Source organism: Moschus berezovskii, chromosome 15 (genome assembly GCF_049115385.1).
Source record: "Moschus berezovskii isolate FMDL1 chromosome 15, NW_MosBer_1.0, whole genome shotgun sequence".
Taxonomy (NCBI): Eukaryota; Metazoa; Chordata; class Mammalia; order Artiodactyla; family Moschidae; genus Moschus; species Moschus berezovskii.
In genome coordinates this window covers 73,830,812-73,849,654 of record NC_142474.1, presented here as the reverse complement: position 1 = coordinate 73,849,654, position 18,843 = coordinate 73,830,812, and the positions used below count along the sequence as shown (strand labels likewise).

Genomic DNA, 18,843 nt, shown 5'->3' with positions numbered 1-18,843 from the left:
CACAGAATATCTGATTTTTAAAAGCACACACAAAGGAATGCTTTAAAAACTATTTTTAATTGGAGGGATAATTGCTTTACAGTATTGCGCTGGTTTCTGCCACACATCAACATGAATCAGCCACAGGTACACACGTGTCCCCTCCCTCTTGAACCTCCCTCCCATCTCCCACCCCATTCCCCACCCCCCCCAAGTGGTTGCAGGGCCCTGGGTTGAGCTGTCCAAGTCACTGGCTATCTATTTTACATACGGTAATGTATGTTTCCACGCTTCTCTCTTAGTGTGCCCCCTCCCCCACAAGTCTGTTCTCTGTGTCTCGTCTCCACTGCTGCCCTGCAGACAGGTTCCTCACTGCCATCTCTCCAGATTCCACACACACACATATCATCTGTCTCGACATTGGGTGAAGAGGTTGGCAGGGAGTGTCAGATACTCTCAGAGCAGGAGCCTGATGCAATGCCTGCCTGAAACACCCAGGGCAGTTTTAAGAGTGTGGTCCCTAGGTCACGGGTGTGCCTTCAGAAGAGGAAAGGCCTGCAGAAGTGGAGGAACAAGGGCTGGGCAGAAGGAAAGGAAACTTGCTGGTTCAGTAGGACTTCAGTTGTGACTCTTCACCAAAAGCCGGGCTGTGGCCACATTTAAGTGTCCTGGTACCTCATAATGAGATGAGTAAGTCCCCTCATTTGGAGAAACATGTATATGACATTTGTAGAAAAATAAATGATTTTTAAAAACTGGACTTTATTTTCAGAGCAGTTTTAGATTCACAGCAAAATTGAGAGGAAGGTACAGACTTTTCCCAAGGACCCCCCACCCCCACCCATGCACAGTGTCCACTGTTATCAACATCATTCACCAGATGGTATGTGGTTACTAAGGCTGAACCTACACGGACACATCTGCTGCCGCCGTTGCGTGCTCAGTCGTGTCCGACTCTTTGCGACCCCGTGGACCGTAGCCTGCCAGGCTTCTCTATCCATGGGATTCTCCAGGCAGGAATACTGGAGTGGGTTGCCATTTCCTCCTCCAGGGGGTCTTCCCGACGCAGGGCTTGAACCCTCATCTTCTATGTCTCCTGCAGTGGCCGGTCTTAGCATCACCCAAAGTCCAGCGTTTACTGTGGGTTCACCCTTGGTGTTGTATATGAAATGAGTTTGGACAGATACATAAAGACACGTATCCATCACTGTAATATACAGAGCAGTGTAAATGCCCTAAAAATTCCTTGTACTTTACCTGTTTATCACTCTTTCTTCCCTAACCCCTGGCAACCATTCATCTTTTTACTGTGATTGTACATTTTCCAGAATTTCACAGAGTTGGAATCATAGTCTGTAGCCTTTTCAGATTGACATCTTTCACTTAGAAATACGTACTTATGTTCCTCCGTGTCTTTGTCATGACTTGACAGCTCCTTTCTTTTTGGCAGTAAATAATATCCCATTGTCTGGAGGCATCACGGTTTATTTATCCTCTCACCTGCTGATGGACACCTTGACTGCTTCCACCTTTGGGCGATGATGACTGAAGCTGCTGTAAACCTCCATGTGCAGGTTTTGAACTGGGTTTTCAACTCGATGTTGCATCGTGTGGATCTCTGTATCTGTGTTCCTATTCATGTATGAGTGACATTTTATGTATATATATATATATTTTTTTTTTTTTTTTAAGTCCTCTCCCCTTTCTTTGGATGGTTGGTGAGGTAAGGGCTGATTTCAGTCTTTTTTTGGTGTCTCTCTTCACTCTCTCAGACACTGGATTGTTCGCAGGAGCAAATGACGACATTTTGTGTCTAATTAGCAATATCTGATTGCTCACCACCTGCCAGGGCTTGTTCTGTCTCCTCTCGCTGGGGAGAAGGTGGGTTCTAGCACCATTTCAGGGTTTAAATCTGTTTCAGTGGCTCACCATTGTGCAAATGGGGTTGCTTTTTTGCTGTAGTTACAGGAGTGTCTGGGGTGGTGGTAGTGGGCCGGGGGTGGGGGGAGGTGGTTAGATGACCTTGGCTGGCAGAGGGAACTGAGAAGAGAGAGGTCATGGAGAAAACCCAGCCCAACCACTCTTTCCGAATCTGGACCCAGCTAAGGAATTCTCCTCTATAAATACGCACCGCAGCAGGCCATACCGCACATGAAGGGCTTTCTCAGCTGTGTTCTGGGTGAGATGATCTGAGTCACAGTGCACTCTACTCCCCTCATCATAACTTCGCTCAGCACCCCGGAGTCAGGCTGTGGCCATCACAAGTCCCTTGGGAGATGTCTGTGTCAAGTAAGGGAAAAAGTTCCTAATTGGCTGTGGTCCTTGACCTTTGGCCCGGTTCTGACTCCTCTAAACTTCTCTTTACTCATTTAAAAGGATGATTGGATAATCTGGAAGATTCCTTGTAGACCATGGGTCATAAAATTCTACACCCCCCCCCAAATCCTTGAAGCTGTCCTGTTTGTAAAAGTATCATCGGATTAGAGGGATTTTTACATTCTCTGCTGCCTTTTCTGAAGGACGGCATCCGTGATCGCCAGATTTGGGGGTGGGTCAAAGCCATGGATGGTTGGATATAGTTGAGGTTGTTAGCAGAACTAGGGAAACAGGTGGATGTCTAAACCAGTTGCCTCTGGACCAGTCCATCTGGAGTTCAGATGCGAATGGCTTGTTTGTAAATAGACTTGCAGAGAAGCAACGTTATCTTCCAGAAGAATGCTACCCTAATGTACCGCACTGGGGGACTGCGAGGACTGCTCCAGTTCTGGCTGCCTCATGACCCACACCCCTCCCCCCCCAATTTAAAGTGTGAATTCGACCTAGTCCCCCACTCTCTCCCAGTTTCTTTGCATTTATATATAAGAAGTAGGAGAAGGATTATGTGAAACTTCCGTTTGCTGGCCTCCATCCGGTGAGGGAGGTGATGATGAGCTAGAACTCAGTCTCTGCTCTAAGGCATTATGGACACCCAGACAGTGAAGGCACCAGGTCTGGATGTGGGGTGCAAATGCTTAGCTAGAAGCTCTGAGGAGTGTCACTGCCTTGTGCCCTCCGAGCTGGGCCCTGGTCAGACACATGATCCAGACGGGGAAATTGAAATTAAAGATACACTGTCAGTTCACTTCTGTGGCCTGCTTGGAAACACACAGTCACCTGCAAGCTTGGAGAGTGCAAGAATGCCACCCCAGCCTTGCCCTGTTCTTCAGCCTGTGCAAAAAAATCGGTGGGCAATAGCAGGCACACAGGTACCCTGGGTCCTCAGGGAGAGACGAGTGTGCAAACATGTAGGGGTACAGCCGGAGCCACCCTGGACCCAAGCAGCTGGGGGCAGGGTGGGGGTGCGCCCTCCCTGCTGTTTTCCTCTTTGGATCAGCCCGCTCTTATTTCTGGAGTGGAGTGGGACTCTCCCTGGGGCGATCTAGGGTGTCATCTCTGGCATTTGCTCCCAGTGCAGAAAAACAAGTCCGAATGCAACGCACTCGGGTTTCTGAACAGCTGCCCAAGCTCCGAAACCAGGCAGTCAGCAAAGCGGAGGAAGGGAGGAGGGCAGGGGCTCGGGAGAGGGAGGAGGGGGCGGGGCGGGGGGAGGTGGTCAAGGGCGCTGTTTCGGTGGGTGACGCTCCTCCCCGGTCTGGGGAGCGGGGAGAGTGGGGGACGTCCAGGCGAGTGGGGTGCCCCGAGTGGGGATCGGGGTGCAGGGGCGAAGGGGTCGAGGGTACTCCCCGGTGGACGACAATGGGAGATCGGGGCCCCTGGGCGGGCTAGGGTGGCGGAAAGTGAGGATGCTTGGGCTCGGTGAGAAGCCTGGAGTGGGGGATCGGTGCGCGAAGGGAGGGGTGTTGAGGGTACGTCCCCACCCGGTGGGTAGCGCTGGACGCTCTGCGACCCCAGGCGGGCTGGGGGAGGGGGCTGCCTGGACTGGGGGAGTGCCCGGGGTGGGGGTGGGCGTCGGGCTGGGTGGATAGTTCGGAGCTCCTGCCTCTGGGCGAGCTGGGGTGCGAGGAAGGGGGAGGCGCGGCGGGGCGGGGCTGGCAGGCAGGAGCGGCTTGCCCGCCGCCAGGGAGCGGGCGCCTTCCCAGCCGAGCCATGCGGTACGTGAGCGACGTGTGGCAGCCTCTGCGCAGACTGTTCCGCGGCGGTGTGGGTTTCGGCGAGCGCCGCCTCCTTCCAATCACCGCGCAGCCCCAGCGGAGGGATGCGCCTGTGCAGCGCAGCGCTGCTCACCGAGGCGTCGCGTGCCAAAGTCACATCCAAGTGAATGCCCTATGAGGGAGGCATCCCCCCGCTCCCCGCACCCCAGATCTTCACAGGGCGGCCACGGACCTGACTTCACGACTGCCACAGGTCCCCAGCTGATGCAAAGCCTCGAGAACCCGGGATACGGAGGGACACGCACGGCAAAAACTGGCGCGGAAGACAGACGTGCAGTAGGGCTGTGCGGGTTGCATGGCACGAATTTTAGGGGTTTGCACAGTCAAGCTGCCGCCTCCCAATAGTTACTCCGGACTTTCAGTCAGGTAATAGATTTCAGATCAGAATTGGATCTAGTTTTATTTACTCCTCTACTAGAAGAAATACAAGTATATCGAACATATTGTAAACGGTGACCGTGAAAACCAAGATGCCACGTTCCATTTTGGTCCAGCCTCCGGGGCTTTCCCGCCCGCTCCTTGTGCCCAGCATTCCGGGGACCCGGGGTTCCAGGTCTTAGGCGGTGGCTTTTGGGGAGCAGTGTTCAGCACAGGTCAGGGTTTTTAAGGAATTCAGGAAATTGCGCAGAGTGAGGACCAAGGGCCATGGAAGCCCCCTCCCCTGGGGTGCCGCCAGGGCTGTGGCGGCTGAGACTCACGGATATTATTAGGGAGCAGTTCCGGCAAGGAGTGACCCCACAGGCGCTCTTAGCGACCTCCTTCTGGCCTCCCTCTAGGGTAGCAGAGACACACACCCCCGTCCCCTCTTAACTTTCTCCCAACCTTGAACGCTAAACCCCTGTGTTCACCGTGATCGTGCCTGGCCCGGTATGCCTGTTAAAAATGCACAGTATGTGGGTCCCATTCCCAAAGAGGCCGAGTCTTTAGGATGCAATAAGCATTCCAGGTGATTCGCTTGCAGGGCTCCACGGACCACACTGGACGGTGCTGTTTCTCTCCTCCCAGCACAGCTGCAGTGGTTATTCTGGGAAGCTGTGCGGGGCGTTTTTAGGGGATGACAGGAGGAGGCTCACGAAGTGGCACCTTCAGCCAGGACTCCTTTAGGAGCCCTGAGTCGCCGTCGCTGGTCTGCAGGGGGCGCCAGCAGGCTGGGCCACCCTCCTTCCACGTGAAAGGAGGCTGGAACCCGAGGAATGCGTCCCCGCCCCAGGGCTGACGTGTGCGTGGCTGTCTTAAAAGCCGGGGCGGCGCGCTGGGCGTCCAGCAGAGCCGGAGAGGAGGCCAGCGGGCGAGGATCGCACGGGCTCTAGCCGGCGCACGAGGACCGCGGCTGTCACTGCGCTCGAAGCATCCCAGCCCCGCGGGAGCCGTGGTTGCTGACCCAGCCCCGAGTCCCTCTTCCAGCTCTTGGGGAGCCTCGCGCCCCAGGCGAGCGCCCGTGATTTAGCACAAAGCACGTTTCCAAAAAGCCGCGCTTTCGCGCACGCACCCTCGCCCCCCTTTGTTTCGGGGGTCGCCAGGCCGCTCTCCTCCCCAAGTCTGAATTCTTCAGAAGGGGCGGAAGGCCGCCGAGCCTCGGCTGGGAAGATGCCCTTGGAGCTGACTCAGAGCCGGGTGCAGAAGATCTGGATCCCGGTCGACCACCGCCCCTCGCTGCCCAGAAGTGAGTGCAGACGCGCGCGGGGCCGGGCGGCCAGGGAGGGCGCGCCGTGTGCGGAGAGAGGCCATTGTGTGGCGGGCGCCGGCCCGGCGCTTTTGTGCCGGCTCCCCTCCTCCGACGCGCTCCGCCGGCCGGGCGCCGCCCTCCGCGCCGTCCCCGCGTCCCGGCCCGGGCGCCCCCCGCTCCTCCCCACCAGCTCCGGCGCCGGCGCTGCGCCTCCCCTGGCCGGCGTCGGGGGCGCTGTGGCCCGGCCCGAGGGCTCCGTGGGGCTCCGCTCGGCTTGGGGAGCGCAGAGGGACCCGGAAACGGCGCGCGCTGAGCGGGAAGCGCCGGGCGCCGCCGGGAACCTCCGTTTCGGGGACGCGTGGGAAGGGACGCCGGCGTGTCCCGCGGCCCCGGCCCCGCTCCCGGGCGCCCGCCGCGCCTCCTCCGGTCCCTGCCGCCGTTCTGGTTCGATCGCTACCTCCGCTCTCCTCTCTTCCCCTCCTTCCCTCCCGCCGCCTTTTCTCCGCGTTCCGCCTCCTCTTCCCCACCGCGTGTTTCTCTCCTCTCTCAACCTCTCTCTGCTTCCACGCCCTCACTCCATCCTTCGTCTCTGTGTTTCTCTTTCTTTATGGATTTCCATCGTCTTTTTCTCCTCCTTTCTATGTGTTTCTAATCTCCTATTTTTATTCCTCTTTTTTACCCTCTCCCTTCGCGGTCTTTACTGCTCCCTGCCTCCCTCCTCTCTTCCTCTCCGCGTGCCCCCCTCTACCCGCTGTGCCGGGGGCGTAAAGAGTTGTCTGGAACTCGGCCTTTGTGCACGTTTTGGGGAGGGTCTGCGGGTGGGGACTACACAGTTGGCAGCGTTTCCCACGTGTGCGAGTCGGCGCGCGCCCGGGCACTCTCTCTCTATGGACTTGGAGTTTGCTGACAGTTCACCTCCCCGCCCTGTCGGGTCTTGGCCCGTAAATGCTTTGGGAAGGTTTATCTTGGGCTCTGTCCCCAGCCACGGAGAGAGCCACCTCTTAAAAAGGTGGTTCCAGAGGTTTGCAGGCGACACCCGCTCCTCCAGCAAAATCACCAAAGGGCCTGTCAGGTGGACAGGCTGAGACAGTGGTGAGCATTTTGCTCCAGGTAAGGTCAGGTCAGGATGCCCGGCAGGCAAACGCGCTCCCAGGCGCAAACCCTCCCAAGCGGCTTCAAGGCATCCCCCAAGCGCTCGGTGGCCTGTGGGCCTTCTCTGCCGTCACATTTCTCAGGGGCTGGTCACCAAGGCCGCAGTGGCATCTCCTCTCCCCAGGGTTTGCCCAGGTGTGAGCTACCTCCCCGTCCTCAGACCTGCCCCAGGAGGTGGGGAGAGCTGGCCCTGGGGTGCTCCTAGGACATCCTGGTGATGGGAGCCTGGCAAGGTGCTCCCGGTGCTGGCAGCGGTGGGGTGGAGTCGAGTGCTCCTCCACCAGCTTGATCCCTCAGGTCCAGCTGGCCACAGAAGCCTTAAGGACAACTAGGCTTCTTTGCAAGGTAGCTGGGTGCTGGGGAACCTTACAGGTGTCTTGCTCCCCAGCCCTTTCAGGTATGCTCTTAAATGGCCCATTGAACAGGCTGACCACGGTCTGCTTATATTTCTGTAAAACTTGGTGGTGTTGAGAAATGCCCCACCTGAAATCAGGAGGGAGATACAGAACGAGCCCCACTCCTTTTTGACTTTTGAATGAAAGATATTGATAAGAGAATACTGGATACATGGGGGCACACAAATATAGATTGGTTCTCTAAACACCTGTAGGTGTATGTGTGCACATAGAAATGCACACTCACGTTTAGTCCTTCTCTGGGGTTCACGACGGGGTGAGGACTGGGAGGTCTGGCCACAGCAGGGCGGGGTGGGAGGGGGGACTTTGAGCTTGGCTGGCATTCGCTTGTTGAGTGATTCTGACAGACAAAAGTGTGCGGCCATGCTTTTCCTCGGGGCTTCAGAGATCCATCCATTAGTTCCTATCAGCCTGCACGTCTCACACGCAGATAAGCGATTTGCTGAAAATCCGTCGGAACAATTTGCAGCTTGATGGGTGGGGGGCTGGGGGGGAGGTTTGCTAAAGCTGATGGCTTAAGTCCTTTGTCCCCGCCCACTCCTGCAATTCCTGTGTGTGGCTGTGGGGTTACATTTTTTTCTTAGAAGATTATCTGCACCCTGGGTATTTATTGCTTGCATGCCGTTATTTTAAGTAGCTGTGTCTTTCTGGGTTTATATGGTCACATTTGTCTCCTCCCTTAGTGCAGAGAGGGTATCTCTTCCTGGCATCTTTCCCATTCCCTGCCCCTCCCCTCTTCTTTAATGGCATTGGGAACTGGGTGGCTTTTTCTCCCTTCTGAACCTGTTAAGTGCTGTCCTAGTTGGGGGTCACAGCAGACCCGTCTGAGATGTGTTAACTAACAGAGAACACAGAAAAAAACGACTGTGGATATATTAAGAACGGTAAAACAGCCACAGGAAGCCCCAGATTGATTCATTTGGTGTCACTTCCACCTCTGAAACCCATCATTTTGGGGCCCGGTTGCTACTGCTTCATGGTGGTAAATGCTTCTTACAAATCCTGCAGCTTCCTTCAAGTGCAGACTGTAATTCAAGACTTACTGACTTGGTGAATCAGCTGAATGAACAAGGAAGTAGACTCTCGACTGGCAAGAGCTAGCGATCCTTTGTTTCTCATCACGGAAAGAGTTATGTGCATAGGTCCCAACTCATGTATCATTTCTCTGCTCAGAACCTGGTTTCCTCATCTGTAAAGCAGGTTATTACTGTCTGCTGAGAGAAGGTTTCATCGCACAGGGGCTTTAGCCCCACTGATGGTTTTCCGGCTCAAAGAGGGAAGATTGGGGAAACCTTACAGACCTTATCACGTGGGCAGCCACTGTAATCTGCAGTCGTGATTCTCAGCCCTGGCTTCACATTTTAATCGTATGGGGGAGACTTTGGAAAAAAATGCATGCTGGAACCCCCTCTCCGAGTTAGAATTGCTACAGGTGCAGCCTGTGCGTCCTGGTTTTAAAAGCTTCTTAGGTTCAGCCGCTGGTTGAGATGCACTTTTTGAGGAAGGAGCACTTCAGGGGTTTCAGATGAGAAGGACCAAGGCGAACCCCAGGTCTGTCCCTCACCACTTATGCAGGGGACCTCCTTCACTTGTGGGTCCGGGTTCCCTCGTGTCTGGCCTTAATGGAAGGACGCCCTAATGGCTGATGGAGGCTGCCATAGCAAGAATCCTACACATTACCGTCTGCTTCACCCTCCGGGAACCTTTGTGAAACATCCGTGCATTTCAGACAGGGAAAACCGAGACTCTGAGAGGTCGAGTAACTCGTCTGGGACCCGAGGCAGTACTGGCTTTGAACTCTCCTGGCTCCGGGCCCTCTCAGCCACCGTGCTCCTGCGTTGTCAACTGATTCCCTGAAACGCCCCTCCCTCCCTTGCTGGCAGAGAGCCTGTCGGGTTGGGAGGGCCGTTCTCTGGACGCGAATTAGGCATTGAGTTAAAATGTGCGTGCAAAGCAATGAATGAGTGCAGCATCCACTGCACAGTCCAGAAGAGGTTAGCAGAGCGGTTTTGCTGAGCGGGGGTCTCCCCACCCTGCAGAGCCGCAGCCCACCTCACCGCCCCCGCCGCCACCCGGCTGGGCCAATCTCACTTCCATGTCGATTCCTGACACGGGACCAGGTGGACTCTCTGGGCTGAAACGATCCTAGGAGAAAATTTGTGTCCAGTAGACCCGGTCAGGTGTCCGCCGTGGCTTTCTGGGCCTACCTTCCATTCTCCCAGGGCGGAGTGTGTGGACCTGTTCCCCAGAGAGCCCTTTTTAGGTGGTGGTGTCACAGCAGGGCTTACTGTGCCCCGTGTCGTTTGCCCTAGCCTGGCAGCGATGGGGGGGCAGGTTGCCATGGTTACCGTAGACACTGCCGTGGAACTTGCATGAGGCCCGCTGGGCACTGGCCCCGTCTACATCTGTCTGTCTTCCATGAGTTCCCCTGAAACTTGGTGTTGAAGCCTGACTACCTACTTGTAAGAAAAGAGCAAGAGTGATGTGGCATCTTTTGAGGTTAACATTTTGGAGTGCCTCTGGGTGGCAGGAAGTTTACAGGAGGTGCAGTACCTGCGTGCTAATTTGCTTCAGTCATGTCTGACTCTTTGCGACCCCAGGGACTGTAGTCCACCAGGCTCCTCTGTCTATGGGATTCTCCAGGCAAGAATACTGGAGTGGGTTGCCATGTCCTTCTCCAGGGGATCTTCCTGACCCAGGGATCGGACCTGTGTCTCCTGTTGCGCCTGCATTGCAGGCAGATTCTTTACTGCTGAGCCACCAGGGAAGCCTCCGGGAGCAATGGCAAAGTGTCTTCCATTTTCTGAGCCTGTGACACGGCATCGGTGTGGTAAGCTAGGACAGTGGTCCTGTCTGCTTGAGGCAGTGGGGAACGTGAATCAGAGAGGTCAGCTGCTCAGTCAGGGTGCAGGACTGGAACTGGAGTCTGCCAATGCAGCCTCTGTCCAGGGACTTCAGACTGTTGCTTCTTTACCTCTAACCTTGGTGTATCCCCTTACATGCAAGTACTTTGGGGGAAGACCTAGTATTATACACTTATCTTCCCTATTCCTGAGCTATTGGAGGGGAAGATGAAAAGGCAGGGCTCCAGGGAGGAAGGTATGAGAGGTGGGAGTGTTAAAAAGGTCAGCAGAGAAGACGGTCAGAGTGGAATTGAGACCGGCAGGAGATGATGGGACCAGGAGAGCGCTGAGATGTGCTGTGAGTTTAACGAGGAGGGAGGGTAAAGTTTTGTCATCTCGGGGACCCCCGAGCGCCTGGGCGGATGGGCAGCAGCAGACACCTTTGGCAGCTTTTTGAATCTCATGCAAGAAGCCAAAGGACTCAAGGAATGGCTGCTGCTTCCCCAGACGAGCAAGGGATGGTTTATTTGGTTTTGAGATTCAGCTTGTATTTTGGGCTTAAGGTATTTATGCTGCCTTGTCTTTATGGGTTTTGTTTTTTCCTCCCAAAGTGTCTATTGCCAGAGGAGATTTGCACATACGATTAGTGGATATAGAAGTAATCCCCTACTTGATAAATCAGTCAGCATCTGCCTCTGCTTCCTTGGCATGAGTCCAACAAAAGTATTGCATGCATGTGCACAGCCGAGAGTGTGTGTGTGTGTGAGCGTGTGTGTGTCTTGATGCTCCCGGGAGCAGTGACACAGTGGGGATATCAGATAAGACCAGGGGGGGAAGGATCAGCAGGGTGGGTGTTTCCGGGCACAAGCGAGGACACTTTCACTTCTCGTGTGTCACCTGCAGCTGTCACACGCTGACTGTAGGTGTATCTTCTGTTCCCACTGGTCTCTGAGGAGGCCATCAGCTTTCTCCGCTTGTCCCTCGGGGACTCCAGAAAGCCCCCTGCTGCATCTTTGCCCCAGTCCCGTGCTCACGCAGGACGAGAGGCCTCTGTTTTCTAAGAGCCTGTTTGTTCCCAGCCCCTGGCTGCTGGGGAATCCCAACCAAGGGTGTCTGTGGCTCCTGAGTGTCCCTTGGCCTCCTAATGGCCTTTCCTCCTCTTCCTGGCTCTCATGGAGATTGTCCCTGACAGTCTAGAAACGAGAGGAGAAACCGTGTCCGTGTGTGGCACTGGCTGCCCCATGTCCCCAGGCTGCAGGTCCCAGAGGCAGAACCTGGGCATCGCGGCAGGTGCTTGGACACGTGACCCAAGTCTGGCCACCAGGCCCAGCATCATGGAGCTGTGTTGGGGTGTCCAGCTTGAGAGGAGGGGTCTCCTCAAGCTTGTGCTGTCAGCGGCCTCGTGGCCCCCCTCCCTCCTATCTGACACTCGCCTGTTTAGAAGGAAAGAACCTAGATTCCATGGTATAGCCTGAGTCACTTGGTCTGCACTGTGGCCGGCGCCAGGGGCGGGGCTGTGTGCTGGTCAGTGAGCGCCTCGCACGCTGCTGGGTGGGGAGCGGGCAGGCGGCGGTCTCTGGCCCACATGGGCGGTCCCGGGCTCATGAGCACTTGTCTCACCTGATGCCAGAGACTCAAGAAACACTGCATCTGGAATGTCCAGAGCAGGGTTCCTTGGGCTGCTTTCTGCAAACCCAGTAAAAACCTCTCTCCCTAGAGTTTTGTTGAGATTCTGAGGAACATGGGTGAGAAGCCAGGAGAGGATGCACAGGCAAGACCCTCTGGGTTTCTGGGAGCCCTGCTTGGGGCCCTTGTGACTTGGCGGCAGCCAGAACTTGGACGAGGAGGAGCAGGCAGGGGAAGTGGAATTTGTGGGGTCAGCTTCTTGGTCCCTGACCGACTTCCATTTCATAAACTCTTACTGTGAAAATTGCCTTTTAAAAGTAACCATTTTTAGGAAGGCCATGCAGACCTCATGCATGGAGGTGCAGAAATTTATCTGTAATTTGGCTGCTGGGGCCCTACCCCCGGGGCTCTTACCTGCCACCTCTATTTACCTGTTATGTTGCATCTGAGACAGCCTCCCCTACTGATGACCTCACCCTTATTGGTGCGGGGGACTCCCTTCCTTACACCCCAGGGCTACTTTCCCCTCTGGGGTTAGTCATCATTTTCTGGCTGGGTTTGGGGCCCTCAGGTGTCAGGCTGGGAATTTGGGGTCCCTGTCATGAGGACCTCAGAGCAGGAGGGAGCCGTGTGACCGAGGGCTCTGGCCGCCGGGGGCCCAGTCCTGCTGGATTGTAAAGTGCAGGGGCTTTGAGGTGGGAATGAAAGCTGCGTTTCCGTGGGAGTCTTTAAAGCCCGTTGTGGGCAGCGCTGGCTGCTTTATTCATGGCCCTTCTGTTGTTTCTCCCCAGCCTGTGGGCCGAAGCTCACCAACTCCCCGACAGTGATTGTCATGGTGGGGCTCCCCGCCCGGGGGAAGACCTACATCTCCAAGAAGCTAACCCGCTACCTCAACTGGATTGGGGTCCCCACGAAAGGTGAGGCTGCATCCCAGACCGGAGATGTCACACTGGGGGTACACTCTACTTGCCATGACCCCCATTCCCCCAGAAAAGAACGGCCTTTCCCTCTCCAGCTGCTGAAACTCTCTTTGTAGGACCACTCTAGGGGGCTCTCCCTGTAGTTGGGGGTCACACCTTCCTTTCCACTGTGTCACCCACCACCCTGTATGTACGTCCTGCTGTGTGCATGGGAGTCTCTGCTCACTGGCTGCTCTCTGATTCTGCCTGCCCTGCGGCCTCCCCGGCTCAGCCCTCATCTCCTCCAGGAAGCCTTCTCTGACCACCCCAGTCTGTGCAGATCTTTTCCTTTAAACTCCCCCAGCCCTAGTTTGTGACACTCCTCCACTGCTGTCTTAAAGTACTCTTTCTGTGCTATTGATTATATTTTTGTATCTGGTCTTCCCACTGACATGGGGAATGTCTTTAGCACGAGAACCAATTTTTCACATTTGCTGCCCCAACCCCCACCTCCACTCCAAGCCCATGCCCAGCACAGTGCTTCATGCACAAACTGCCTGGTCAGCACCCAGTGCCCATCCTGGGCGTGGGCTGCTGGTATACAAAGTGGCTGCTGTGGATCTAGCCATGTTTGTGAGTCCACACTCCCTCTCAACCGTGTTGGTGGGAATCATGGCCCCGTTTTTCACTAGACACGTGGCCACCACCTGCTTTCAGGTTCAGCCTCCAGCCCCGGCCCTGAAAGGCTGGCTTCCAGGCTGGACTGTGGGAGGTGACCCCAGAGAAGCAGGGGCACTGTGAGCAGTGCTGGGTCTTGGGGAACCCTGGCTGCCTTCCAGGTCAAGCGATGCTGGTGCAGGACGTACAGCCCACTGGAATCTTGATTCAAGTTGTGCACCGGCTTGGTTTCCTTCTTTGGAAAGAGGGATCCTGGCCCTGGGAGATCCTTTCTGGCGGTCAGCATGGTCAGTGAGGGGGCTGTTCTTTTCCACACAGTGTTCAACGTGGGCGAGTACCGCCGGGAGGCTGTGAAGCAGTACAGCTCCTACAACTTCTTCCGCCCCGACAATGAGGAGGCCATGAAAGTTCGCAAGTGAGGCCCCAGCTGTGGGTGCGGGGTACTCTGTCAGACCGGGCGGGAGGGGGGCAGCCGGCCCCTCTGTGTGCAGCATGCGAGCCTCTCGGCCTCTGAGCCTTGCCGCTGTCCTTCGCTTACAGGCGGTCTGTGCCCGCTGGTGTGATGCAGACCAGCGACAGCATCTCACTCGGCATGAGCTAAATTGTTCCCTGCAAAATCGTCTTTACGCCAGAAAAGGATTTCCTTTTCAGCCCAAAGTGACCAGGGGTCCCAGGTGTGACCTGAGAGTCACTCGGGAGTGGGACATGGCCCCAGTGCCAGCCCCGCCTGGATGGGTACAGTGGGCGTCCGTGGGCAGGACTTGGGCAGCCGTCGTTTGGAAGCTCCCCGGGGCGGTTTTCGGCTTGCCAGCCACACTCGCGCACTCCCCGAGGGCCGCAGCCGTACGTGCGGGACTCTGACTGGGAGAGCCTCCGGGCTGGCAGTCTCAGCCACCTTGTACACTTTAGCGGCAGAGTCGCAGGTCACCCTGCTCATTGGAGGGGCGGGGGGTGCCTGGGTGTCCCATCGGATGGACCCACTCTGATGTACCCGTCTCTTTCCGCGTTGCAGGCAGTGTGCCCTGGCTGCCTTGAGAGATGTCAAAAGTTATCTGACGAAGGAGGGGGGCCAGATCGCAGTAAGTCTGGGGAATAAGTCTCGTCTCCCTCCTGCCACGGGATGGTGCCCTGCAGAGCGGCGTGTGGACAGAGCCGTGGGGGGACGCCACTGGCGGGGCCCGGCATCTGGCCTGAGCCGTGTGGGAGGCAGGGAGTGCAGCTAGCCCCAGGACCCAAAAGGAAGCTGGTGGGTGGGGCAGACCGAGGGGCACAGCCCACCGGGCCTGGGGGTGCGGCCCCCAGAGCCAGCATCCCTCCGTGGCCCTCCCCTGCGCGTTGCTTTAAGGACTGTTCCTGCTCTGGCCTCCCCTTTGGTCCCTGAGCGCAGGAGGGAGGCCGTGGGGGGCCTGGGAGGATGCAGTTTCTCCTGGAGCCTCAGACAGTGACAGACCTGACCTCTGCTGGTGCAGTAAACACTGTTCAACGCCAACCAGGTTCTCTTCTCTGGCCAGGTTTTCGATGCCACCAATACCACTAGAGAGAGGAGACACATGATCCTCCATTTTGCCAAAGAAAACGATTTCAAGGTGAGCCTGACTTCTCGTCCTGGCCCACTGGGCTCAGGAGCAAGGGGGTCCCGCAGGGATTGACTGGTTCCTTGTCTGGAGCACCTCAGCTCTACACTTGGGCTTCCCCTGCCACTGCCCGGGTGTTGTTGCCTACAGACTGGGCTTTCCTAGTGGGGTCTCTAAGGGGTTCCTGAGTCTGGGGAGGGGAGCATCCTCTATTGGTGCGAGGGCTGCGACTGATGGCTGGTTCTTCTTTGTGTATTTGGGCATTTATGTGTGGGGTCCTTCCTGCTGCAGTGTGGTGGTGATGTCACAGTAATCCCAAAGTTGGCCCTTTGTTGTTTCCTAACGTTTCTGTCCTGTTTCCTTCCAGGTGTTTTTCATTGAGTCTGTTTGCGATGACCCTACAGTCGTTGCCTCCAACATCATGGTAAGACCCCCAGCATGTGGCAGTCTGAGAACCGGGTGACTGGGTCAGCCAGGAGAAGCCATAGGACTTTGAGAATGAGCTGGCTCTGCCAGCTGGTGGTTTGATTTTTGTCTTGGGGGGAATCAGGGGGGTCAGAAGAGCAGAGCAGTAGCTAACTTAGAAACACATTCTGCCACCAGGACTGATCTTAGCAAGGCCCTTCAGGTGGTTGGCAGAAAGCTTTCTTTGTTGGATGTGAGAGAGAAGTCGAAGACCTCAGTTTTGGTGGGAAAACTGTTTTGTTGGCAGTAGCCTTGGCCCCTGGAGGGTGAGAGGGGGCTGCTTAGGGCGGGGGATGGAAATGGAGACAGGAGGCTGGTCTCTTGCTGGTAAGTTTTCCCATGCTGGTAAGTATGGTCGTGTTTTGACAACCTATAGGACCCTGCAGACAGAGGGCAGAATTCCCAAATTTGGGAAAAATGGGAGTGGTAAAAGTGTCTTCCTGCTTCTCTCCCTGTGTCAAGGGGAGGGTTACCTGGGTAAATAGAGGGTACTTGGCAGCTTAATTTGATGTCTTCTTAAAATGTACTTGATAACAATAAACTGTAAACAGAAAAGGTTATCGTGAAGACTTCATTGGAAGTCCCCTTCGCTTGTTGTAGGTCACTTTCTCTCCAGCTTAAATACATCCGAGTAAGATGTTCAGTTCAGTTCAGTTCAGTTCAGTCGCTCAGTCGTGTCCGACTCTCCGCGACCCCATGAATCACAGCACGCCAGGCCTCCCTGTCCATCACCAACTCCCGGAGTTCACTCACACTCATGTCCACAGAGTTGGTGATGCCATCCAGCCATCTCATTCTCTGTCATCCCCGTCTCCTCCCGCCCCCAATCCCTCCCAGCATCAGAGTCTTTTCCAATGAGTCAACTCATCGCATGAGGTGGCCAAAGTATTGCAGTTTCAGCTTTAGCATCAGTCCTTCCAATGAACACCCAGGATTGATGTTTAGAATGGACTGGTTGTATCTCCTTGCAGTACAAGGGACTCTCAAGAGTCTTCTCCAGCACCACAGTTCAAAAGCATCCATTCTTCGGGGATCAGCTTTCTTCACAGTCCAACTCTCACATCCATACATGACCACGGGAAAAACCATAGCCTTGACTAGATGGACCTTTGTTGGCAAAGTAATGTCTCTGCTTTTTAATATACTATCAAGGTTGGTCATAACTTTCCTTCCAAGGAGTAAGCGTCTTTTAATTTCATGGCTGCAATCAGCATCTGCAGTGATTTTGGAGCCCCCAAAAATAAAGTCTGACACTGTTTCCACTGTTTTTCCATCTATTTCCCATGAAGTTATGGGACCAGATGCCATGATCTTTGTTTCTGAATGTTGAGCTTCAAGCCAACCTTTTCACTCTCCTCTTTCACTTTCATCAAGCGGCTTTTGAGTTCCTCTTCACTTTCTGCCATAAGGGTAGTGTCATCTGCATATCTGAGGTTGTTGATATTTCTCCCAGCAATCTTGATTCTAGCTTGTGCTTCTTCCAGCCCAGCGTTCCTCATGATGTACTCTGCATATAAGTTAAATAAGCAAGGTGACAATATACAGCCTTGATGTACTCCTTTTCCTATTTGGAACCAGTCTGTTCCATGTACAGTTCTGACTGTTGCTTCCTGACCTGCATACAGGTTTCTCAAGAGACAGGTCAGGTGGTCTGGGATTCCCATCTCTTTCAGAATGTTCCACAGTTGATTGTGATCCACACAGTCAAAGGCTTTGGCATAGTCAATGAAGCAGAAATAGATGTTTTTCTGGAACTCTCTTGCTTTCTCCATGATCCAGCGGATGTTGGCAATTTGATCTCTGGTGCCTCTGCCTTTTCTAAAACCTGCTTGAACATCTGGGAGTTCACGGTTCACATATTGCTGAAGCCTGGCTTGGAGAATTTTGAGCATGACTTTACTAGCGTGTGAGATGAGTGCAATTGAATTGTGCGGTAGTTTGAGCATTCTTTGGCATTGTCTTTCTTTGGGATTGGAATGAAGACTGACCTTTTCCAGTCCTGTGGCCACTGCTGAGTTTTCCAAATTTGCTGGCATATTGAGTGCAGCACTTTCACAGCATCATCTTTCAAGATTTGAAATAGCTCAACTGGAATTCCATCACCTCCACTAGCTTTGTTCGTAGTGATGTTTTCTAAGGCCCACTTGACTTCACATTCCAAGATGTCTGGCTCTAGGTCAGTGATCATGTTATCGTGACTATCTTGGTCGTGAAGATCTTGAGTAAGATGTTCAGTCAGTTCAGTTCAGTTCAGTCGCTCAGTCGTGTCCGACTCTCCGCGACCCCATGAATCACAGCACGCCAGGCCTCCCTGTCCATCACCAACTCCCGGAGTACACTCAAACTCATGTCCACAGAGTCGGTGATGCCATCCAGCCATCTCATTCTCCGTCGTCCCCTTCTCCTCCCGCCCCCAACCTTTCCCACCATCAGAGTCTTTTCCAGTGAGTCAACTCGTCGCATGAGGTGGCCAAAGTATTGCAGTTTCAGCTTCAGCATCAGTCCCTCCAATGAACATCCAGGATTGATCTCCTTTAGAATGGACTGGTTGGATCTCCTTGCAGTATAAGGGACTCTCAAGAGTCTTCTCCAACACCACAGTTCAAAAGCATCGATGTTACCTATTGCAAAAAGCTGGTTGGACTCTTCTAGAGGCAGTGCCAGACTTTGGCCATATAATGTGTGTCCTTCAAAGGAATGCTGAGAGCTTGTTAGTTTTTGGTGGTGGGCCTTTGCTCCAAGGCAGTGAGGATATTTACATGCATTTCTCAGAAATGAGTTCATATTTCAGGAAGGGCTATTGAAATGGTAGAAAAATCAGTCCAGATTGGTTTCGGTGGCCCCAAAGGAGGAGGCTCAAAGTATGAGGAAATACAAGTTGCCCTGGGCTAAACAAAGGCTTTTGCTGTATTTCTTTGGTTTGGTTCTACATTTCCACCCGCTAGGGAAGCAGAGCGCAGCTGCAGGATTGTCTGTTTCCCTGGTGAGCAGTTGACACTCACTTGGCCAGAAGCTCAAGCACCATCTCATCCTCTGTGAATCCCTGTATCCCTGTTCCCCAACCCTCCTTGTTCAGAAATCTCTTTCTCTGATGACACCTCAGAGCTACTTAGCAATTTTTAGACTTTTCTCTCGTGCTTTTTATGCAAGAGGCTGTGTTGATCTGTGAACCAAGTTTTTTTTTTTTTTAAATTATGCTAAAATATACGTAACTGTGGTGGTGGTGGTTTAGTTTCTTAAGTCGCATGACCAACTCTTACGACCCCATGGACTGCAGCCTGCCAGGCTCCTCTATCCATGGGATTCTCCAGGCAAGAATACTGGAGTGCATTGCCATTTCCTTCTCTGTACATAAGTTTGGGTTGGCCAAAAAGGTTTTTCAGATTTTCCTGTA

At 54.4% G+C, this 18,843-nt stretch overlaps 1 protein-coding gene across 5 annotated transcripts in view; it reads left to right on the top strand.

Annotated features, from left to right (window-relative positions):
• PFKFB3 (6-phosphofructo-2-kinase/fructose-2,6-biphosphatase 3) overlaps nt 1–18,843 on the top strand; it is an 82,249-nt gene that overhangs the window by 48,933 nt on the left and 14,473 nt on the right. For 4 of the 5 annotated variants that reach the window (XM_055427057.2, XM_055427032.2, XM_088844205.1 and 1 more), the window contains exons 1-6: nt 5,383–5,793; nt 12,625–12,750; nt 13,729–13,825; nt 14,423–14,489; nt 14,922–14,996; nt 15,352–15,408. In XM_055427057.2, coding sequence (XP_055283032.1) covers nt 5,718–5,793; nt 12,625–12,750; nt 13,729–13,825; nt 14,423–14,489; nt 14,922–14,996; nt 15,352–15,408 — 498 coding nt within the window. In that variant the 5' untranslated portion in view covers nt 5,383–5,717. Of the gene's footprint in view, nt 1–5,382; nt 5,794–12,624; nt 12,751–13,728; nt 13,826–14,422; nt 14,490–14,921; nt 14,997–15,351; nt 15,409–18,843 lie in introns of those variants that run through there. The other variant, XM_055427015.2, reaches the window with a different exon arrangement.